The sequence below is a fragment of the Strigops habroptila genome, chromosome 1, assembly GCF_004027225.2.
Source record: "Strigops habroptila isolate Jane chromosome 1, bStrHab1.2.pri, whole genome shotgun sequence".
Taxonomy (NCBI): Eukaryota; Metazoa; Chordata; class Aves; order Psittaciformes; family Psittacidae; genus Strigops; species Strigops habroptila.
The window spans coordinates 62,327,785-62,352,981 of record NC_044277.2 but is presented as its reverse complement, the minus strand read 5'-3'; the positions used below and the strand labels follow the sequence as shown (position 1 = coordinate 62,352,981).

Sequence of the window (25,197 nt, the reverse complement as noted above, 5' to 3'; positions counted from 1 at the left end):
AATTTTTGTCCCTTTATAGTTTCATTTACACCAGACTGCGTGGAAAGGCATGGGCTAAATTCATACCTGCTATCTCCAAGAGGGAATTTAAGTCACTATCTCTTAGGAACAAGTTGAAAGAGCATGTGTCAGTAGGCCAATATATCACCCAAGAGACTGTTTAAAAATAGCCAAAGCACACGATCTGGAGAGGATAAAGGAAACCTTTAAGATGAAATAAATATTGAATCTAAAATATTCATGCTGAGACCTTACAGCACAGGATGTGCATATGTTACCCAGAAAACCAAATCTGGCTTCACTGGTTTCAGCGGCAGAAATATCATCAGAGCAATTCTTTAGTATCTGCTTCATACAGCAGCCATACTGTGGCCAGCGTTAAAGGCAAAGACACATTTGCTTTCCAGTGTACTTTAAATAAGCAAAAATAACACACTTGGCAGAAGAAATGCAAGATTGTCCATCTTTAAGTCAGCTGAATATCACAGCATACTGCCACACAGTCACTGGTAAATACACACCCCACAGAACACAGCACTCTCTTTCTATGGCAGAGGAGCTTTGTTCTGGTCTTTTCTGCTGTCTGTGGAAACTACCACGACGAGACTGACTGTATGAAGCTTTGAGAGGTTAAATGAACCTAAGGAACTGTGGGAAAAATATGGCTGAGAGGAGGTCCTTGAGCTTTGGCTTTTCTACTTCAGGAAGTAAAAGAACGTGCTGAGACAAGATACAGGCAAAGGAACCATCAGGAACAGTATCAAAAAGTTCAAAATACTCATTCAGAATAATTTTTCAGGGCAACTGTAAAACACTGAACTATATCCCAGAACTTTTTAGAATGCTGAAGAAAATCAGTAGCATGAAAATCTTACCTAAAAGCTCAGAATGAAGAACAATACAACAACAAAAGTCAAAAATTGAACTACCAGAACCCTAAATTGATAATGTTATGTTCAATGTGGTTTTATACACATTAAGATTTAGTGTGTGCATTTAAAGACTAACCCTTAAAAGCTATCCAAACAGATGGACGTTGCTCCCAACTGGAATCCCTTGTAAGTCAGAGGGCCTGCAGAGAAGACATTATGGTAGGTCCAAAAATACATTGCTTTGCAGAACAGGAACCTTCTGCAGAAGCAGCAAATGCATACACATTATGTGTTCAATTACTACAAGGACTTTCATTTTTCACTTCCTCACAGATGTTTTGCTTTGCCTTTTCTCACGGCCAGGTTCCACGCACAGAGGATCCCAAGCAGATCCTAAAGACCCTAAGCAAGTCAGTGGTGGGCTTACATGTTCTCTCCCCATTAGTGCTGGAGAAATCAAGGTTTTTAAAAACTCCACGATCTCTAAGTCAATGACCAGAAGTAGGACCTTTAATTTCAATTTAAAATTTTTTTAATTTTAGAAAGGCAGGAAAGGTAATATTTGAATGCCATACAGAGAGAAACCCTATATGGTGGCTCTGCTTTGATTTGTTTTTTAATTTTTAAACACAGAGATGACTTAGATGTAGTGATAAAATTAAAAGGCAACCACAGTTCTTGTCAGACTTGTCCCATATGAAAACAAGGAACAACCTATGTTCTGTATTTCAGAAACAAAGTTCTAGCTAATAAAATATAACCTTTTCTCCAGTTTCAAATCTTCTGCATATGTGTCATTGACTTGAACAGGCAAGTCTGATGCCTGTGAAGGTGCCTGCTACCTTGACTCATAGCAAGCTACCAAAGAAATAATGAGTATTCCTTCTGGGATAAGGACAGGAAACTTGTCTCTCACTCATAAAACATATAGGAATTCAGCCTCAACTTTCAAGGCAATTATAGTTAATTACAGCTTTCACTGAGTGGTCAATGCTAGGTGAATAGTATGTATAAAGAGAATTAGGATATGCAAATTACTTCTAGTGCTTCTTACTCTGCCAAGGTGTTCTGGATGAAAACTGGTGATTTCTTACCTACTGACTCATCTGATCTATATTACACTCATTATCGGAGTGTAATAATAGTGATGTAATAAACATCAGTTTATATTGGTTTTTCATCAGTAATAATATGATCTTCATTGAACAAACACTGCAACTTGCTGCCAGTGTCAGTCCAATAATCATTGAAACAAAACTTACTAGTGCTATGCTAGGGACAAAGAGGATAGGTTTAAGGCAGAAAATAAATGTTGCAAACTGCAAAAAGCAAAAGCAAAGATGCTGTTGCACATATTCTTAAGAAATGTGAAAGTTAACTGGAGAAAATGTGCACTCTAGAGCCCAGTTTGTTTTAAGCCGAGTATTTTTCAGAGGAATCATTCCACTGCATCTAAAAGAGGAACATTTTTTCTCCTGCCGGGGCAGATTTGCAGGGAGGAGGCTCATTTCTGCCTTGCTGGTCTGGCAGGCAGCAGAGCTCTATTCCTCTGATCAAGAGATCACTTTCATAACCACTTTTCTGAGGTCACAAATGAGTCTGCTGCAGTCACGCAACCCCTCGCCTACCAGAGCTTACCACAACAACACAGGTTCATGGAAACCTTTTAAAGAGGCAGCCCATCCTTTCGACCCAGGCAGATATAAGGCACATGCAGATTATCATAGGGGCTTCCCCTAAAGATGTCATAGCACTATTCTACTTCAGTTTGAGCAGGGAAGAAATGTATAGCTTGGAGTTTTATCTGGATGGAGTCACCTTGCCAGAGTAGAATTAAATAAAAGGTATATAGCTCTACAATTCTTTTAAACTATACTGGCACCTTTTTCAAATATTTATTCAGCCTGTTCCTTTTTATTATCTTCAAGGTCCGTGTCTGACAACCATGTGCTACTGCGAATTATGCTAATTAAAGTATAAAAAATCCATGGTAAACAGTCGACCAAACGTTAGATTCAATAAATAACAGATAGGATTGCTCTGAATTAAACACTGCCTTGCTGCAGTGTTAGAAACAGCAACGCAAATGAAAGGGTAGATCAGGAAACAGGCTTGCTATCAAAACTTTATTCTGAAGAAATACTGTGAAAATACGGGTATGAGTTAGAGCTTGTTTCTAGGACAGAAAAGCCTATTTTATATGTTAACAGACGGTGTCCCACAAATGACCAACATGCTAATCTGCTGTATGGACATGCCTGTAGGTGGTAGCTGAAATGGCCTTTGGGTGATGGGACAGGTAGGAATTTAAAGAAATAAGTTAAAAATATGTTTCCTCTTACAGTAAGTCAGCTCTACCCAATATGGGGGGGGGGGGCATGGGCCTATTTTCACAAGCAGTTAGCACTATGAAAGCCACCGTTGTTGTTGCATCATGAATTATTTGCACTAATTACCTGAAATAAAGTTTTCAAAAGCTGTTAAATTACTTTGGAGCCTACAATTAAAAAAATTAAGTTGGATGTATTGCTCATTCATTGACATTTTATGAGGATTAGTATACAGACACATTTCATCTGAAAGGCAGCACAAACAGGCTTGCCCAAACCAGTTTTATAATCCAGCTTAAATAAGTAACAATAGCAATGAGGGCACAGCATTAAACCCATTGAGGACTCACCGTGTGGGCCGAGATGACTCATTTGCACACTGTCCCGCAAGTTCATTGCTATTATTAGCCATGTTAGCCAGGTGAAAGCTTGTTCAGGTGGGCCCACACATGTTACAGACAGCTTGAAGGGCTGTGGGGATGGACCCACAGGTTGTGAAGTGCCCTTAGCTTCATCCAAAGTGATATTCAGCCTTGACCTTGACGTGTCTCTTCATCCAGCTGAAGCAGTGGGAGAGGTCCCCTCCCATCTGCACTGCAGCTTGTCATTTACACAAAAGATGACCTCCCAGTCTAGCTTTGATAGGAAAATAATGACACCCCAAAATCAGCCTTGTCACTGCTCCAGGTCTCATCTGGAGGCGAATTAGGCTGGAAACTGGATGGGGGATTGTGAGGTTACAGCTGTGGACCTCACTGTCAGACCCTGGCACACTCATGTCATGGATGGGAAGTCTGGGCAGCAAGGCAGACACTGAGATCACCACAGTTTCCCAGACCAAAGTGCTGGTGGAAGCAATGAGGCAGAGACACTAAAGGGAGGGTGTTGACAGCCTCCAGAGTGACCTCAAGGGTAACAGTACCAGTGCAGACAAGGCCACAGGTATTTCTGAAGATAGGACATAGACTACTGAAACTTCTGAAGGTGTTAGCCTGAGTCTTACGTTACTCATCTGTGCCCATTCACTTACCACTGTAACAGCTTCCCATGGAAATGAAAAATACACAGGGTCAGCTCCCACCTAAACAAAGAGATGTGACTGTGTCCCTGTTTATGAACTTTGGCTAAACCACAAGAAGTTTATCTAAAGTGAAAGAGCGTTGGATACTAATGCAAGTATTGCATTGACACGACAGTTTTTCCTTTCTAGTTATGGAAAGAGCTACATGAGAATACTGTTGTGCTACTTTACCTTCACAAACAAATTATACTGTTCTTCTGGAGGCAGTTGGCGAAAAAATCATTGGTAACAGCAGGAATGAGTTTACATATGGGTATTTCAGGGTAAACAGCTGCTAGAACACTTGCAGCTCAGCTTTGTTCTGCACGGCAGTCTGGCCACAGAGCTGGTACCTAAAAAGTCTTGCCTTACTGAGGGTCCTTTTAATATTCCTTATTATATGAAAATAAAATATTTGTAATCTTTTCTTCGAGACTATGACATCTTCTACTCAAAAACAGCGTGGTCAATTGCTCCATTTTCTAAGGAGATGCAAGAAGGTGTCTACTACATGTGGCTAAATTCCATTGAATCAGCAATTCTAGAGAAAGAATTAGTAATTTAGTATGATGAAATCATGATGAACAATGACCTTTGATATGCTGATTTCTAAATAATCACTGCAAGCTCCATTCCCTCCACAGCTCTAAGAACTTGAACCTGACACACAAAGATCTGGGCACCACTTATATATATGAGAGAACATGCAGACAGTAATTTGGATTAGCTGCAAATCTGCCTTTACATTATTTTTTTAGTCCTTTTTGGAAGTTTATTTAATTTGAAAATTATCCAGAGAAATGTAATCCAGCTCACTTACACTCCAACTAATAATTCAAAATCAAACGATTTCAGATTAGTGTAACATAAATCACTATTTAATAAATAAATTAACTTTAAATAGCTACTAAGAGGCTTTCTTTCATTAGAAATAGGTTTAAGTAAAGTACTATGAGAAATTACAGTAATTATAATCAAGCTTTAAGGATTTCTGAGTAACCCAGTTACAAAAATTATAGCAAGCATGCCCTAAACAAAGTTTCTACCCTCACCCTCTTCTGCTGCCCCAACATACTGTACATATTTGATACTCAGCTACCTTTCTACCATGCCTCAGTGATTTCCAGCCAGTTTTAGTCTTCAAGTGGAGGAAAATAAGTGATCTGTTACTGCAATTTAAATAAAGTTCTAGCTTGGTCAGGACTGCTGAAACATACCTGGCACTATCCAAGTAGATTAAAGAGGACGGCAAATAGTGCAGCTGCAGAAATTAGTTTAAAGCAAGTTGTTGTGACTGAGCCCTCTGCACACGCTGGTCCATACAACCTGTCCTAGCATGGTATAGCCTTTGCCTGACGTGCAGGACAAAAAAAAGGAGCTGGAATGCCTAAGTGTCGCGCCCCAGCCAAGGCAACACAGCCGGGAGTCGATGGAGTCAAGGCAGGATGGGGCAGGCTGGGAACAGGGCAGCTGGAACATTCTTATGCCTGATGTATTTTCCATTGCCCAGATGTTCCCCAGTTGACACGAGCTGTGAGACGCTGCATGCGCCAGTCCCGGAGGGTGTTCTGACCCCTGGGAAGCACTAAAGAGGCCCAGGCCTGCCCAGCATTGAAGAGGCACAAAGGTATTTTGAAGCTCTGATCGTCTCTTCTCCCACTCCATCTCTGTGCCAATTTCAGCTGCAGTGCAGAAACTCAGTTGTGGCGTAAGATTCATTTTGTACATTAACCCAATGAGCTAAAATACCATCTGAGACCAACATGCAGTTAATTGCTGTGAGAACAAAACTTTGAATTTCCTGACCTATTCAGAGTTTGAATTTCCCATTAATTCCATGCTCCCATACTAACAGATGGTATACAGGGCGCAGTTTCAAAACTCCCCGCATCAAGAGCGTATGCAAAGAGAACAAGATGAGCTCAACTGCACACCCCTGGAAACCTGCTCTTTACATGCCAAATGGTAAACTTCTACATCAATCAATGAACGCGCCCAGGCGTTCCCCCATTTCCATGCAGATAATGCTGGCTTGAACTCCTGCGCCAAAACTACCCCGGCCATGGGGAGCTGGAAAAGCACTGGTTAGCAGGGTGACTCATCAGTTGACTAGCCCACAGCATCAGCCACAAAGGACCGAGAATGCTGGTGGTGGCATGAAGCGTGTGGGTGGGAGCAAGGAATAAGCAATCATCTGGCAGCCTAATGCAGTAGGGAGGGCTGACAACAATTCATTATTTATTGCCCCCTCCCGCCCTAAGGCTTCATCCCTCTGCTGCAGTGATTCTCATCATCTTGACGCTGTGGTAGAGCTCTGTGTAGGGGAGGGAATGAAAGGTACATTCCCTGCCTGTGGCCCATGCAATGAAAGGATCAGCAGGCTATCTGAGCTCACCACACCCAGACTACATAGTGCAAAAGGGTCTCATGGAGGAGAATGGAAAAGTGGTTTGCTTGGTCCTTCTTTTACCCAACAGGAGACAAGAACAATATCTTGCTAGCAAATAAAACCCCAAGAGCATCGCTTTCCCACTAAAGTCAGTGCGTTAGTAGAGAGAAGAGATGGAGATCCAATTCTGGAATGGCAGAGGGCAGATGTAAGAATAAGCTCTTAGGGACAATGCAAGGAATACAGGGGAAAGGGACAATGTTGTAGCAAAGATGGGAAAACGGGGAAAAAAAGCCTATATGAAGAACACAAGAAAATCTGCAGATGAAGATGCAAAAAAACGAAAAGCATCTAAAAAGAGATGAGGTGGGCTATCTCTAGAAAGGCTGCTAGAGAAAAAGAGGTGGAAAATGTTTCTCAAAGATTTTGAAAGAAAACAGGTTAACAAACTACAGACACTGAAACAGGGAAGGAAAGTCACAAAGGTAAATAGCAAAATAAAATTGACAGAATTAATTAAAAGGTTGACATAAGAGTATATCGATAAAATCCCCCAAATTGTTCACATCTATCCCATTATCTTCATGTAGATCTGAGTTCACTTTCCAGTGTTCTTTTCCTCCAGCAGCCTGCTACCACCGTGAATCTGCCTGCAATATCGCTAGCTGCTCCCCACTTTACCTAGCACGAAACACTCCCTAGCCCAATTACTGGAGTGGTGAAGGTGTGAGCTCACCCCTTGCAGGCTTCAAACTTTTCAATGTCATTTTTGCTTTGATTCCTTAAAATATATTTAACTTCAAGCAATGCAGTTTTCAGAACGTTGGGCCAGATTTTGAAGGCGTGACTTGTATTACTCCACTAATGCCAAAGTTAAGCAAAACATAATAAGGAATTAAGGACTTGACCAGTTGTCTTTGTTTCCTCCTCAACCAAACTTGTTTTCTGAGAAAAGTCTTATTTGCCCAAATTTTGCCTACAGGAGGTCTTTCCTGGCAGATTGCCTCAGTGGGAAGGAGATTAGATTTCTCAGTGTCCTCTTCATCCCTAGCAAATTTCTGTTACATTTCCCAGTCTCCATTATAGGCATTTCATGGCACATGAATATACAGCTTAAAAGTCTTTCCCAACATGTTTTTTACATGCTGCTGTATGTATCACTTGGCAAGAGGGTGATGGAGAGTCACAAAATTGCAGTTTGCCATTGTAGCTTTTCTCTGGCTGAAGAAACCTTTCCATTTTATTTCCTGAACTAAAACCAAACTAGTTGAACATCATCTTTAGAGATTTAGACAGTGGAATATCTGCTGAAGCTAGAATATCTAAAGCAAGCACACTGACCTCTGTCTGAAGATCGTGACTTGATTTGACTAAAGACAAGAAACAATAAAGAAAGAAAGTCCTCTTTTCGAAATGACCTCTTGGAATTTAGTGCCCCTGCAGTGTTGCTGCAAGAATCATGACCTCTGTCCAGAAACTGACCTCTCTTTCCACCTCATTCTGCCAGCAGTGACTATCTATCTCAGTCAAACTACTGGTTTTAAAGACATTATCAATTACCACGATGACACAGGGTGTGATCGCAAAACCTTCAAACTGACATTATCTTTGCTTTCCTCGACAGCAGAGTTGTCAGCAACAAATACAGGGTGGATCACTGTCCCCAAATAACATAGCACTTACTACCACATTTATTAAATATTTCTAAAGTGATTGCTAGCATTGATAAGAATGAAAACTGGATATCTCAATGTGCAATACCTTTAAACTGTCTGACATGTCAAAAGGTACGCATTTGGTTCCCAAGAAAGAACTCTTCTCTTAAACAGGTACATAGAGCTATATTGCTCATGTTTAATTATTATACAGTTCTGATGGTTCTGAAGAAGTGTTGGAAGCAATCAACTCCAGTTGAACACATAGTAATTTGAGAGCACTCTGCACCTTGCATGACTGAGCCTTTAATAACTATTAAACTGACTCCAGTGATTTTAAACGTCTCTAATTTCCTCACACAATTATTACTGTTTTGAGAGGTACAGCCTTTTTCAAAATGCAGCAACATAGATGAAGACATTAAAAAGTATGGAAAGAAGAAATGCAATCCCATTTTTCTCCACTTACTGTCTTAGCCCTCATAATAGCATATTGGAATATTTTTCCACATAAATTCTTACATTCATCAGTTCAAGATGTATTATCTAGGTTAGATTATTTCTCCTCTCAATAAGTGTTTCATAAAGTATTATTTATTGGGCCATTTTTCCATATGAGGTTTATAGAGGTCATTTGATGGCACAATTTCATTTTAATAAATTACTTGGAACAAAATATAGAGGTTTCGTGACAAGTTTTCAGTGATATACAGCATAATACTAACAGAAGACAGCATTTTCTCTACAGATGTTGAAACACTCAGGGGAATATATAAGGTTAGTACACGTATATGGTTTGCAACTATGCAATTAGTAAAATGGTTATGAAGTTGTTAATGGACTAGAAAAAGAAAACTTAAAATATGTTTTGATTTAGATCTGATCTTTGCTTATTTTCAATCCTCTTCTCTCAATTTATTTCAGCTGTTTCCAATACGTAAGTAGCCAATTCATGTTGCAGATTCAGAGGTAAGAGGCAATAGCAGACACTTTATTTATTACAACAAAAAAATACAGACAGAGATTAACTTCCTATATATACCTTCAACTTGATATATTCCATGCAGATATAAAAAGGGAATGCATTGAAGAGATTTCAGTGGAATTTTAGGGACACGGTAAATCCATGTGATACATGTTTGGTAAGACTATTACGTAGCTTTGAACCTTCACGAAAGAAATTATGAGCTGCTTTGAATGAAGTTTTAAAGTCTCTTTGTAAATTCTCTTAGTAAGCATTTAATTCATTTTACTGACAAGCATTCTGCTTCCGCCTATATAGACGTCAAGATTTCAGAAAATTTCTCAGATGCATTATCTACATGATTGCACCAAAAAGTATAATCAAATTAAAACTGGATTTATAAAGGGAAATCTGCCATGCCTCATCTAAAAAAATTATTTCATTGTGAAGAATGTTCAGAGCATTGACTAATTAATACATTACTACTACATTAGATAGAGAAGGAAAGCATCTGTGATAGTCACTTAGGATTTTCTTTCCAACAACATAAAAAGACGCTAGACCAAATACAACTAAATGAACACAAGCCCTTCAGTGTAATCCAGTGAGCCAAATTGTAGGACTAATCATACAGCAAAATGAGGTAAGCTTTACAGAAACCAGCTCCTCCCATGTTTTATGATTTCCAAACATCTAAATAATATCTAATCACAGCTTAGCAAGGCAGGTGTCTTTGCACAGATTCTGCTGTGTAAATCACATTATAAATCATAAACTTTTGTGTTTGACTAAATAGCCAATTTATTTATTTGCTTTCATACATGTATAAACCTCACAGGCACCTGTAGCTCTGCTTGTATCTATGAAGATTTCTGTGCAGGAGGAATTGGTGGGTGGCCTGGGCATGATTTCAGGAGGGGTATTTCATCCATAAAGGGCAATGGGAAGAAAATTATCAATGGCTGCAGGAGAAAGAGCCAAAGCTATGGAAAGAGGAGAGAGGGTTGATAAGAATACAGACTTGGTAGGCAAGGATTATTACAATTACATGGCTTCAATGGGAAAAAGCCAGGCATAGAGATGCCCATAGAGGTGGCAGAGCAAGTTGCTCTGGGAAATGGGTATGAAAGAGAAATTACTAGCTATCAATTCTGTGGGGCATAAACAGGAAGGCCTGCAACACAAAGGTTGCATAATGAGAAGGATGCAAGATTATAGTCTTTGACACAAGAGAATAGTCTTTGTGTCATGTTCAGAAAGGAAGTTACAGTCCAGTAATGTCGAAGGGGGAAAAGATTCCCCAGGATATAGAGGCAAGATGAAGAAAGAGAGAATGCAGTGTGGCCTTGGCTGGTCCCCAGGGAGGTGCCTAATGCCCAGGGCTGGGGCTGTCCCTGGTGCCCTTCCAGCTGCCTTGGTCCTGGCTGTTGTGTTGGGATGGGCTCCGGTTGGGAGGTCCTGATGGGACACCGTGGAGACCCTCCACCCCTTAGGGAGCAGCCAGCCCTCATGGTACCCTGGTAGGTGCTTCTGACAGTGGATGCTGGAACAGCAGTGATGTTGGCAACCAAACAGGCAGGAGTTTAGGTGAAAAGAAAGGAAGCACCAGTCTTGCCTATGGGCAGCATTCAGAGAAAGATATCCCAAACTGTTTTGGAAATTACACAAGGAAGACCGAAAGGCATGATCTGAAGAGACTCTGGTCTTCTTCAAGGCTGTGAGGACTGTCCAGAATGCAGAAAAACAATTATTAAAGAAATCCTGGAAAACAGTGTCTGCCAGTCACGTGATAGTGTCCTTTCTATGTCAACACTCAGCAAACGCCTCAGGCTGCTACTCAAAGAAGATGTCACTGTTGAGTGTTGCATGACATAAAATAAGAGTTTCCAGTTATTGGCACATATTTTCTGAAGCAGTAGGTAGGTTAACCGAGGCTGCCTATCTGAAATCTAGTAAGGTGTTTTGTTTATTGCTGGCATTTAATTTAGGTTTCATTTGCTCATATTAAATGCATTTGAAACTCTAAGTACAGTATGGAAAAAAACCCACACACTCCCAAAGTACATTAAAAAAAAGTCAATAAAAATGCTATCAGTAAACAAAATTTAGATTTAATTTATCAGAGACTAAATAAAATCTTGAAAAGACATAATGAATTACAGAAAACCCTCTGGCCACTTAGCCCTGCCTTCTTCCACATCTTAGTATCCTGTTGTCCCAGCATTGAGTCATTCTAGTGGATCTTTAGCAGTACTAGAAATAGCACCAGAGAATAAAAAACTAATTGCTCACTAACAAAGCATGCACACACCTATTACAAGACAGGAAACAACAGACACATACCGACAATGCAAAGGGAGCAATACAAAAACCCCATGAGACAATACCAATGCACATGGCAGGCAATGATCTCAGCACTTCAGTGGCCTAACAATTAGAAGGGCTTATGGGATCAGAAGAAGAAAGGTGTTTTTTCAATAAAACTCTTTAAAGTAGTTAATAAAACACATCTGAGTGTGAGTCGTTAACTGGTACTAGCAACACAGCATTTATATGAAAACCTAGTAAGTAGATGATGGAAGTCAGTTAAGGACCTGCCTATCTCTTTCCCCTCCAGTCTACCCTGCACATCCCTGCCTCCTCCACTCACCCAGCTTGACTGCAACCAGTAAATCTATCTTTACACATGACTTGATCTATATTAGGTAAGAATTCCAGTTGAAAATTGTCATAGAGAAAAGTGCTGGTAAGTACAATTTAAAATAATATAATTTTGTTTAGTCTTGACACATCTTTGCAACCTCCAACTTTCCCTTGCCCCGATGTTTAGCCTTCAGACTCCACCTCATTAAATTCTAGGGTCCCAGGAGCCACCATGCACTGCTAGTGAGGCATATCAGAAAGCATTTCAGAACTTTATGAACTGACTCTATAAAAGTACTACAAAGTGCAAAAGCTAAATGGTAGCCTCATAATTAAAATTATGTTTTAAAAGTATTAGAGAGTAGTGTTTTAGATTTATATCTGAATGGCAGGGTCTTAATTGAAGATATTGATGGGTTTGCCTTCCCAAAAGGTCCTGACTATATTTACACTACCGAGTTGTCTTCAAAGGAGCTATGACAATATTGTCATATTGTTCTGACCCATCTCTATGCATGCTGCTATCTGGCAAATGTTAGGACAGCTTGCTGGGTTTTGCCTGATGATGTGATAAATGACAAGGAACGCGAAAGCAGGAGGGACCTATATGCACTGAAACATATTCTGGCTTGGTCTGAACCTACATTTGCAGCTCCCCATCCCCATGGACCACAAGTGTCATCCTGAGGTCTGCTTTGGCCAGAGTAGTTGTACAGACACAAAAGAATGGAATTACCTGATCTGGCAAGCACCGGAGGGGGGGGGGGTGTGCACTAACATGACGGAGTATAGCAAAATGATCTTTGAGCTAGCTCTAAGGGTGTTGGTATGGGCACACGGTGTCTTATGCTGCTACACAGAGATAACAAGCTTGAAAGAAAGTGTGTTTTTATTGGGATGGCAAGGTACATACTCCAGTAAGCTATGCCTCTCAGAAGGACTATTTCACATGGGCTAATCCCCAAAGTGACATAGCCGCTCTGCTTCTTGCCACAGGACCCACTCTAACATCGCATTGCTTCAGAGTTCTCTCACAGAGCTTCACCATGTGCTGTAATCTAAAAGTGAGGCAGTAGCAAAGTGAGAAAAGAAACTAGGAGGACAGTCTCCCACACTGTTCTCTAGCCTAAAACTATTTATCCTGTTTGTCTTCAAAGCTCTATGTGATTATAATATGCCAAGCTAAATTGTAATTCTGTTGGATAAGAGGTATTATCTTTCCTTTAAAACATATCTATATGTAAAATAAAAAACAAAGTAAATCATTTTCTTGACAGTAGAGAAACATGTTTCCTGTCAGACATAGTAATAACTCACTAAGCTAGAACAAGTGTAAACCAAGCCAAAGTTCACGCCTGAGGGAATGCTTTCCTACCTCCCATCCACTGCAGCAGCGATTAGAACAAAATTATTGCTAGTAACTTCTACAGTCACTGCAATTGCTAGCAACTTCTGGAGTAACAATGCCATCTTTCCTATGATGAAAACCAATCTTGTTTCCATATCCAAGGAAAACTTGAGTTACAGTGGAACTAAACTTACACTAAATTCTTTCTCAGTATCCAACATCCAAACACAATTTAACTCAAGAAAATGAGGTCAATGAAAGTCCATTCATTATAGCTTAGGATAATAGAATTTAATCCGTGGGGGACTATGAGGGTATTTCAACATCTGGTACCAGGCTGGGCCAAGGAGGGTCTTAGCTGCAGAGGAAGGATTGAGCAAGCACAGTGCACAGGGAGGATGAACATCACTGAATGCAAAAGACAATGTGTACATCAGTCTACTGAATTCGATGGGCCTAGGTTTTTTCCTTGCCACATGCCTACATTTATTTATATCAATGCTATGTGAGATGCATAGTTTGAGCTAACCAAATGCAATCAAACATAGCAGCCTACCAAATCAGAGTGGTTAAAAATGACTAAGCAAGCTGGAGAAAGACGAAGACATGCACTTAATGGCTTTAAGTATTTTTGGGACTTCCCCTAGCATTGGACCAAGATAGCAGCTGTGGTTTGCGGGAACACCTATAAAACCAGCTGTTGTGTGTCTGTGACCATGTTGTCTGGTTCTGAATGTACTTCTACTATCACTAGAAACAGTGGAACTCTTCCAGTGTCAAATGCCCTTAGGAGATATCTAGCAAAGATTCCCCTTAAGTCAGTTGTCATTTCCAGCTCCCTGTTTTTCTGGTCGGTCTTGCTAATATCAGGAGAAACACTGATGTCTACAGGAATGTTCACTTGAATGGCATCCAGCAATAGAAAAGTGGTATAAGGTATAGATCCAGAATCACAAAAGGAAGTTCTGCAAGAAGAATTGTAATGATGGTGTATTTCCTGAAGACAACACAAAGTCTGGGGAGTCCAGTCCTCTTTGTGCAGATGACTGACTTGCCCTAACAACTCTGAGCTTGTGAAGTCTGGCAATATAAACAACCCACAGCACATGACATGAGTACCCAAGGAGTACCTGAAAAGATCTGAAATTTGTTTATAACCTAGGTCTTCATTTGCCGTTACTCAGAAAATTAAATATGGAATCTATAGCCAGTCTCAGAATGTGACACTTAGCATAGTGTTGCACTAACAGGTTCACCTTGATCTTCAAAGGTGCCAGGAATTCAAGCAATTTAAGAGTCCTCCTGTCCTTCCTGAATATAGGCTTATTCTGAAGTAAATCCTACTTGCAGATTTCTCCTCCTGCTACAAAATCTGTCTTATTTGCAGGAAAGAGAAAGCTAGCTAGCACAAGGAGGGCCATCCTCTTACAACAAGGCACAAAGAGGAGATGTAGTCCTCCTCCAAGAGTCAGCAAAGGTCTTCCAAGGGTCAGAGAGATCTCCAGGTTATCCAAGAGGACATGTAGTACAAAACAGCCTCTGGTATTTGTTACATAGAATGAATGGTGTCCTCATGAAACAAGAGGAAAAGAAAAAGTGAAGCATTGGTATAAACAATATGTTGCAATAAAATGGTCTCTCTAGTAATTAAAAATGTCAAAAAATCCAGCCCACTGTTTGAAAATGTGTAATGTGGGTGAGAGTCAATGTGCAGCTACTTCTCCAGAAATGAGTCCTGCCAGATCTCAGGAATTAATATATGCAGCTAGCCTGATTAAAGTCTTGATGCTTCTACTAAAATTTCACTGATGTAGTATTTTAGCACTTGTTGAGATAATGACTTGCAGATAGTAGGTCTTCCTTCAAAGATTTACTTATGTATTGCTTATGCAGCAGAACATTTTTTCCTTTTTTCGATTACTATATTGTTATGAAGATGGTAAAATTATAGAGCAGTAGAGAGTGGAAAATGTTTCTTTCACAAACAATCCATAGTCTTTGGCTAAAACACTCTAAATGCTGGGGTAATTTTAATCTTTTTCAATACAGCCAGAGGAATAACCTTACTGGTTACCCACTCTGACCATGAAGGTTCCTTCTCAGGGCAAGCCATTGAATATACTGCCCTAAGAAACCTGGACAACCCGAATGCTTATAGACAATCTAATAAGCTATTAGACTGTGGACTACAAAAATAGATACCCTAAAGACATTTTGTATGTGACCAAAACAGAAAAGTCCTTATTTCTTTTTCAAGAAAGAAATCATTCAGGCATTCAATTTCAGAGGACAGGACTGGGAGTGCTCTAAATCAGTAGAATATGTATTTAAAAACCAACCTTGTAATTGTTATAATATTCAAATATGTTGGGCATTTCTAGACTCAAGGTATCAGCTTCAACCCTAGCTAAGCAGAGAACCACAACTGAAATCCTAGATTTGTAACTCAAAGTACAGGTTTCATCAAAAACTAGATGATCTGAAAGCCTCTCATTATTTCCATAGTGGAAATCAATATATAAATCATACCAAGAAAAGATTAGTGGGAATGAAGAGATGGAGTCATGTTGATTTGGGCACTTTATCTGGTTCTCAGCATAGCCTCTCTTATAATCTTTATTTGTACTTCAGATCTTTTATTATTTTACTTCCTACATCTGTTCTAAATATATCCAGTACAAAGGACCTGGAGAGAGTCCAATGAAAGGACACAGAGATGATGAAGGGACTATGAGGAAAGGCTGAGAGAGTTGAAACTGTTCAGCCTAGAGAAAAGAAAGCTCAAGGATGATCTCATCAGCATGTGTAAAAACCTGAAGAAAGGGTGCAAAGATGGAGCCAGGCTCTCTTCATTGGCATCCAGTGACAGGATCAGAGGCAACAGGCACAAACTGAAATGCAGGAGGTTCTGTCTGAGCATCAGGAAACACTTTCTCACTGTGAGGGTGACAGAGCACTGGCACGGGTTGCCCGGAGAAGTTGTGGACTCTCCATCCTTGGAGATATTCAGAAGCTGTCTGGACATGGTCCTGGGCAACTGGCTTTCATGACCCTGCTTATGCAGGGGTGTTGGACCACATGGCCTCCAGAATCCCTTCCAGCTTCAACCCTTCTGTGATTGTGTGATTCACTAAGACTATGGTTTAAAATATACAGGAAAGCTTCAGGCTACTGCAAGCAGCTAACAAATAAAAAAAGAAACTTTCCCATGGAAATTTATCCATTATAGGCCATAATTGTAACAGTAAAGTCAAACGTATGAGTCTAGTTTCAAAATCAGTTAAATGTTGTTGTGGAAAAATTTTCTTTGCTTATGTAAAGTGAAATCTAAAAAACATATTTACACCAAAAGACCAGAAGAACCAAAAGAACCTGTTGATCCAGGAAAATAGGGAAAAGAAAAGCCAAAACACTTTAGCTGGGAGATTTTGAAAAGAAAACTCTGAGAAAACAGAAATGTTAGAGACAGTGGAGAGAAAAGGGATGTTTGAGAACCCCTGTACATGCACTGCAGTGGAATCTTGAATCCTCAGACCAAGAGCTTTGGTTCAGGTAAGCAGCAGTCATACAGCAGTGTTGAATAGCACTACAGTACAGATAATGCACAGGAAGCAATCGTTCTTTGCTTCCTTACCCACCTCAGGTTTTAATTTCTTAATTTTCTGCCGGCGTCACTGGAGTGACATGTGTGTCACATCAGAAACAGGTCTGTAAGCTATGCAGTGAGGACCGCGGCACTAAGTAGTCAAATACTACAGTAGGTAACAGCCTAATCTAAAGAATCTAATGAATGAACCTAAGGAATATGAATCAAAGGAGTAAGAAGTCCATGTATATTTTTGAACTAGGAGATCAACGGCCATGGACACATGAGGAGGAGAAGAAAGCTGGAACAGACTGCAAGTAATTGAGGATACTGAAAATCTGGCCAGCTGGGAGGAATTCTTTGTTGCTTTTTTCTTTAAAGGGATTAATTGAATTTCCATTAAAGATAAACATTAGTGGGAATTGGATCACACCAAACACATTAATGAGTAAAAGGAAATGACCCACTATTATAAAAGCTAAATCAGAAGACAGACAGAAACCACACACTGTCTGCTATCCTGCCAGAACTGGCGAAAAGAAAAAAAAAAAATAAATATATATACTATATATATTCAAAGAGATTTAATTGAAGGGGAGAAATGAGTTAGAAGAACGAAAGACAGCTTGGTGAAAGTGACCAAGAAATCTTGGAAATGATGGTTCTTCCAGCAGCAGCAATCCAAGGCACAGCAACATGAAGACACTGGACCTAAAGAAATGAGACTTCAGCACACCTGGAGAACTGGTGGGAAAAATCTCAGAGGACACATATCTAAGGGAAGTAGGAGCAGGATGTTCTTTCAACAAACCAATATGTAAGAGATAAGTGTAAACTATCTCAGTTGCAGTGAAGAGTGGGAAATATAAGAAACAACCATCCTAAAATCCTGAGTTCTTCAATGACTGGAAGCTCACAGAAAATATGGGGTTTTTTCAATGAATAAAATAAAACATACAGGTATAAGGAGAGAGACAGAAAAGCCAATGCAGAAAATAAGATGCAGCAAGAAAGGGAAGGTTATAAAAAGCATGCTGGAAGTCCTTCAACCATGCAAGGTTGGGAAAAGAGATTTCTGCTACTCAACAGAGGGGAAACTACAGACAATGGGGGGAAAAAGGAATAAAAAGAAAGTTTAAGTGTTTACTGCATCTTTTTGCTTCCATCAGCTAGGATCAGACAGATACTGCCACTAAATACCAGCAACAAGACTAGTACCTCGGGTGCCTGGGTAAGTTTAGTTCCATCTAGTGAGACTCATTGCAGCATACGAGCTGAAGTATACTAAGAGCTATTAGCTATTAGTCTATGAGAAATCATGGTAGAAAGGAGATTCTGAAGAGGGCAAACGTGGAGCTTATCTTTAGAAAGCATGGGAAGAAGAAAACAAAAGATAGTAGGACTACTAAACTGACCTTCAATTCCTAGAAAAATACTGGAGAAAAATTATCAAACAACCTATTTGGAAAGACTCAGAGGTAATAAGAAGTAGAAATCAACAAATCTGTCAAGGATATGTTGCCATGCTACACTAAATTAATTACCTTCTACAACTGGACGTGGATGGGAAGAATAGGTATTACACTTCTTCATAACTTTAAAAAGGCTATTCCTACTGTTTCACAATGTTTTCATAAGTAAACTGACGAATCTTCTTGGAAGGGGGTCCAAGCTTACTTAAGAATCCATAATCTGAGATAATCAGATTACCAATTATTTGCTGTAAAGTGGAAGGATGCATTGTGCATATTCTAGATTAATCTTGGAAAAAAAGACAAAAGCAGAGCAACAAGAATAATTAAAGAGAATATAGCCCTTGACAGAAAAAAAAAAAACCCCGAAGGAGCAACGTAGGGCTGTTTTGTCTAAAGAAGACTGAAGGAAACATGGGACACCTTCATGGCTGTAAAAGCTGAGGTGCCATAAGAAAAGGGAATAAATTGTTCTTCTACAGAAGGAGGGCTTAAACTGCAGTAGGAGAGCTCCAGCTTCGATGTTAGGGATTGCCAAGGAATGTGTGGAATCACTCACACTGCGGATTTACAAAGACATTGGACAAATGACCCTCAGGTTTAGGCATAGCTGATTCTTTACTCATGAAAGTCCATTCCATGCCTGTTTCCTAAAATCTTAAATACTATGTGGAAGTAAATGAACTAGCATTTGTGGACAGATTTCTTAAGACTCTACAGTAATTCACTTTAAAATCCATCCATAACTTTAGTCTGAGGCAAGTCAAACAGCATGTCTCCATGCTTGACTGTCACTGATTTTGGAAAGATCTGGATTACAATTTAAATAGAAAATTTACAGAAACTTTGGATATATTTATTCACAGAGTTAATCTATGACTCTCTATATTCCTTATTTAATCATCCATAAATCTATCAGATTTTCAGCTTTCAAATGAAATAAAGTCTGGAAGTAAGTAAATACAGAGAAGGCACTGAAGTCTGAAATAAACAAAGAGGGTCAAAATAATACTGCAAGGGAGATTTTTGTTGGGATGACACTGGTTTTGTGTGTGCATGCATGTCTCTGTGTTTGCATAAGAGTATGTGTACATAAACACAAAATACACGTTTGCATGCATAAAATGTCCAGATGGGAAACATAAAAAGCTATTGAATTAAATAACTTTTTATATAAATTATGTAGTGAAGGTTTAAAATACACCCCCCTCCCTTCTCGAGTAATCAAAAAATTGATTCATACTGAAGTCTCTACATTTGCAATCTAAGACTGTACTCAACAATGTCAGTTACAATTTATTAGGAATGCTTATGGCTAAACCACTTAACATTAATTAATGGTATGTTGGAGGAAAGTTTGAGTGACTTACCACTTCAAGTTTAGTTACACTAAGAACTGGAAGATGAGGAGCTTAAAGTCCTAGTAGTAACTGTATTGTTCTGCCTAAAATGTCGTAACTATTTTCCTTACAGGTATTGGAAATCTTAAGTTAGTTGCCTCTCAGAAAGGATCTGAGATGCTAAAAGAAAAAAGCGTTATTCTTTTTTAATTTATTTACAAAATTAATACCTATACTAGAAGTGAGCAATTTAAACAATCAACAAAAGGGAGTCGGTTTTGAAGTGGAGTGAGACCACCAATTTTCTGCCAGTGGAAAAACTGAGAAGTACGAGGTACTAAAGGATGTATTGTCAAGAGTGGTAAAGGAAGACAGACTACAATTAACCAAGATGGAATATGGCCAAGACAGAGGCCCAGCAAGCTCAAGCGGTCACAGCCATTAAGTACCACTCCACTCTCACGGGAGCTCCTCCCAAGGCAAATTTTTGCAAGGACCAAGTGGCCGGCACAGCTTCCTGTAGCAGTTGATGTCACTCAGCCTAAGCACTGGTTCAGATCTATGCTGCTTTATACAAGAGATCTGGTGAGACTGGAAGGTTGTTGCTGCAAGCCATTTTGAAGTGCTTATCAGGAAAATGCAAAATGACTAAATGCATATAGCTTGGGGGGAGCGGGGCTATTAATAGAGCCACTGCCAACTGATAACAGAGATGCGAAGACTGTAAACCAAGTTGACAGAAGAACTGTTGTGAAGCCAAAGGAAAGCATTTCTAAGAATGAGGGAGGGAATCCACCATAGTGACTTAAACTGAATACTAGAAAAATCTGTCTCAACAACCAGATCTAAATTCTGGAAAGAACCAGGGCTTTGCTTGAACAACTTAGCTAAGATGAACTGGCCATATGCTTCAAGGTACTAACCTGTAATAGTCACCAATGAGGGATTATATGAGTGATGAATATTCTCTATCCCCTAATACCTAACTCTATTCAAAACGATTTTCCTACTTAAAATCAATATGGTGAGGTCACTCCATGCCCTCTAATAGGCTATTGATCTTTCCAAATACAACATCTGTGCTACACACACCCAGTATTGCAGAGTAGCTACTGAAAGGACACCTAGTGGCAAATAAATGAGTATGTCTAGAAACCTCTGGCACTGTTGGAGGTGTGTAATTGTAATTGTCATGGGAACTGCTGAACTGTTATTTGTTGAGTCTGCAATGTCATATATATCAATTTATGTGCCAAATAGCACTATTCATGGTTTTTAAAAAATGTATTCTTACAAGTGCTTTTTAAAAACCTGGAATTTAAGCTTAACTTCCTTAAAACTCACTGAACAGCCTGTTAAACAAACCATGCATGTGCCTGTGTGTCTTAAGAATACAAATTTGAATATCCCGAATCTCCACTGCATCAATTTTAGAAATATCAGGTAGCTGAACAGAACTCATTACAGATATGTTTTGTTTAATAATCAAGCCAAATTTCAGCTTCCTCATCACATTCCTTGGGCTCTCCATTGTGTCACTCTAAAATATTCTAAGCAACTCCTTCCCTTCTCATCTTTCTCTCCTGTGAAGACAAACAGCTGAAGCGTATAAACTGTACACATTTGAGCTAATTTTACTCTTTTTGTTTCTGTCCATCCAACTTTATAGGCACTTCTGGCCTGTGTTTATTCCAAACCCCTTAATATGTACTAATGCCCTTGTGACCAGGAGATGCCCACAACAGAAAGCTGTATTCCAGATGGAGTCATGCTGGTCTCCTGCAGAGACGGATTATAACCTTCCTGTGTAGTGACATGCTGCCTCTGGGCAAACAGACCAAAATCCACACTTGGCTTTCTTGTTTATGTCAACATATCAAATTACAAGCATAGAACTATTTGCTGACCACTGCCCCTCTTCGATTACTGTTTTTATGTCCTCTTTTCCACGTTTCTCTTTCCTATTGAACACCAGTTCCTCTGGATTAATTTTCCCTGAGTGAATTAGTACTGATTTGCTGGGTCATATTTTCCAGATACGTTTGGATGGGGGGGGGTTATCCTATTTTATAACATCTCTGTATGCCACTGCTCTGTTCTCTGTCTTCACAGTGTTTATAACAGCTGCCAACTTAGTACCATCCTTTGATTTAAAAAGCCACAAACAAGCCATTTCTGTTCTTCTATCCTCTTTCATCACAACAAAGATCAAAACACTGGTGTGGTTATCTTTTGTTTGCTTTTTTAGGTGACTTCCTACCAAAGTTTTTGTTTAAAAAGTCAGATTCTGCTTTACTTCTCCACAACTACAAGGAAGTAGATTGTGACGTCCATGAAGGACGCTGCAGCTCCTGCCCTTACCCAAACATTAGCACCAATTCCTCACCCAGCTCTGTTTCCATAGCTCACCTCTCCTCCACTCCACCCTTGTGAAGCTCCAGCCCGCTCTCTCGTCTTAAAATGGCATGTAGTTTCCTTCCTTTACTATAAACAATGCTTTCTGTAACCTTAGTTTCATGATGTAAACATTTAAAAATAAGAATGAAGGGAACACAAACTATGTGTTCAATTAGATAATTTGGGGCTTAAATTAAATGAAATCTCTCAAAACATGGAACATTTCAGAGTAATGAAGTCTGGCTTTACTTGTTTTCCTTTTATCCCATCCCTGTAAAAAAAGGAGACAATGGATCTTAGAAACTCTGGCAGAAGAGTAGTAAAGACAGCTGAAGGCAGCTTATTGCTTGTGAATCCAAAAGAAACTAAAGTAAAACTCAGGGGAAGGAGCCGTAACACTCAGGTATGTGTTCAAAGGGAAAGAGAGGCACTCTGGAAACTGCAGGATGCTGGAGGCTAGGCAACCAGCTGCCACAGTTGACCTGGGAGGCTCCTGCTACCAGTACTATCACCACCTGTAATCTGATGTCAGCTTGTAAAATGCCCTGCAATCTGCCAAAGCCTCTTCAAACTGGCATTTCTTTTATATTAAAATATATTTTAAAAGCAAGAAACCAACCAACAGATCTTATTTTCCAATCAATCAAACAAACAAAAATACAGGGCTCCTTTGTATACACTGTGTGTAATAAGGAATAGTAACAGGAAGGAGGAAAGAGTAGCAAAGGAGAGATAATGCCCATTAAAAAAATCCTTCTGTTCATCTCTGTATTCCACTTGTAAGTTTTGGTCAATCATACTCCTTCAAATAGACTTTTTTATTATTATTATTTTTAAAACAACTCCAGAGAGGATTTTTATTGTTTATTTTGCTCTTGTGAACTCTTCAGCAACAGAAAAAATGAAAACTCTTTGCAAATCTGGGAGAATTCTTATTATGTACATCTGAACATGCACATTTGGCTTTCATTGTGCAGTGTACCAGACAGCTACAGAAACAAAGTGTAGCCTATTACAGCTTTAGTCAACACTTTAAACTTTGGATCTCACTTATCCTGAAAGACAGTGGCCTTTCTGGCCTTTCAAGCAAGCCTATTTCCTCTTGGCATACAGCCAACACAGGTAATACAGTAGTTGTTTGACTTTCACATCGTCTTTAAACAGGTATTGTGAACATGCACAATAATAGCTTCAAAAAGGCAGTTCAGAGATTCTACAGGTATTACATCTGCCCCAGGCCTCTTTGCTGGTTTGGGGACTCTACGGTCATGTTTTCCTGTTTCTTAAAGCCTGCTGGGGAAGGGTGGAGGTATTCTATTATTTGGTGAAAAATATGCAAACGGCATAGAAGGAAACGCACATTTCTACACAACATCCCAAAATAAGTTCAACAATAGATTGCTTTTTTTCTTCCTTTATCAATACAATAGAAAGCAGCAATAAATGAGAGGGAGACTTTTAATGGGATATCGATATCTTAGAGACCTACCTTGAAAGAAACTTTTGACTCGGAGATAGCTGACACTAAGGCGCAAGACAGAAAGTTTGTCCAGCTTCGATACGATGTCGGGTGGAAAAGGCAGGAGGCTGGCCAGATGGTCCAGTTCCGCGTTCAGGCGGTCCCTGTGTCTCTTCGAAGGATTCGATTTTTCATTCCCGACTGCAGGCCTTCTGTGGTAGAGAACACATTTTCGATTACCTGTTTTACCTCAAGGTAGTGCAACCAGAGACTGAGATGTTGTCTGCAATTAGTTGATAAGAGGCATATTTAACCTAGCTGCTATGAAAATCTTTATATTTTCTGTCCCCTGCCAAAAAGAGAAAACATTTCTTCATTTGCCATAGTGCAAAAACATGGACATTGGCCTCTTTTTCCACATCTCTCTAGCGAAAAACAGATGAAGAACTGGTACTTCTTACTCAGGACCCTCCCACCTTAGGGGAATGGTTACTATCTTCATGTTCTAGTCAATACAGGGTAAAACAATTTCTCATCTATGATGTTGTACAAATTAGGGTCAGAACAGCAGAGGAAAATTACCATGACTAATGCATGAACCCATTGAATACCCACTATATTCATTCAAAGCATCTTAGTTCCCTTAGCTTAATGACTCTAAGTTAACCTGTGGGACAGGGAATAATTAAGAGCCTGTCTTTTGACATGAGTTTAAAAAGTATGGGAAGCAAGGTAAAGAGATGTTCTTTCCTCAAGCTCAAAAATCCTGTGAACATTCCCACATTTACCTTGCTATACCAGTAACAGCAAAGATGAGAATTTGGTTTCTCTCTTAAGAGCATTGATACATCCTCCTACATCATAAAGACTGGTGTTACTCAGATTTCTAAGCCAAGCCCTCCTGAGCCATTCCCATTTCATGTCCCTCTCATGCAGCGGAGAGGACCAGATTCCTCGGAAAAGCTATTGTGGAAATGCAGTAAGATGAAATACATCACAAATGAGGAAGGTGAATTTCGGGGTTTCTGCTGTTATTCTTCTCACTGAACATATAAGATGCTGTTCTCAAGAGGAAAAGCCAGTGTACTTGCACACAGCCATGGGAACCTGATTTCCAGCACGACAGAGAGAGGTGGTCAGTGTTGAAGCACTGACTTGTCAATTAAGCAAGATGACCTGAGTGGCAAGTTTGAGAAGGTGGTTACCTCCAGCAGACAGCCTGCTGGACCCAGCAGTAGCCCAGTGCGTCATCCAGGAATGAGCCGCAGGCCACTGGAGCCATAAACTACATGGATCAACAATCTGGGAAGAGGGAGTGCTATCGCCCAGTGCTATAGCTGAGCTGGCATCAACCAGGGGACTTGGTGCTCTGTCTGCTGGTCCTCCACACACTCTTGTAATGCCCATGTTCAAGTTCTTACTGTACCACATTTCCACGTTCCTTCTCAGGCATATCTCAATGTCTTTTATTCTGAAGGATGTAGGAGAAAAAAATCAATGAGGAAAAGATGGAAAAATACTCAAGAATGGGAAATGGTAGGCAAGGAAAATACCGGTGTGCTAACAGTTTCCACTTTCACCTCACTAAAGCAAGGATCATAACCATATGTAGCTTAACTGGTGCTCCAGTGGAGAATTGGAGGAAAACTAATTATTTGCAGCACTTTACTACTGCATTTCCA

The 25,197-nt window shown here is 39.7% G+C and overlaps 1 protein-coding gene across 1 annotated transcript in view; it reads right to left on the bottom strand.

Annotated features, from left to right (window-relative positions):
* The window catches only part of AHRR (aryl-hydrocarbon receptor repressor), a 64,092-nt gene extending 39,146 nt beyond the window's left edge, over positions 1–24,946 (bottom strand). The window contains exons 1-2 of the mRNA XM_030477607.1: positions 24,721–24,946; positions 23,546–23,764 (exon numbers count right to left, since the gene is read on the bottom strand). Coding sequence (XP_030333467.1) covers positions 23,546–23,764; positions 24,721–24,946 — 445 coding nt within the window. The remainder of the gene's footprint in view (positions 1–23,545; positions 23,765–24,720) is intronic.
* Between the last annotated feature and the right edge of the window lie 251 nt (positions 24,947–25,197).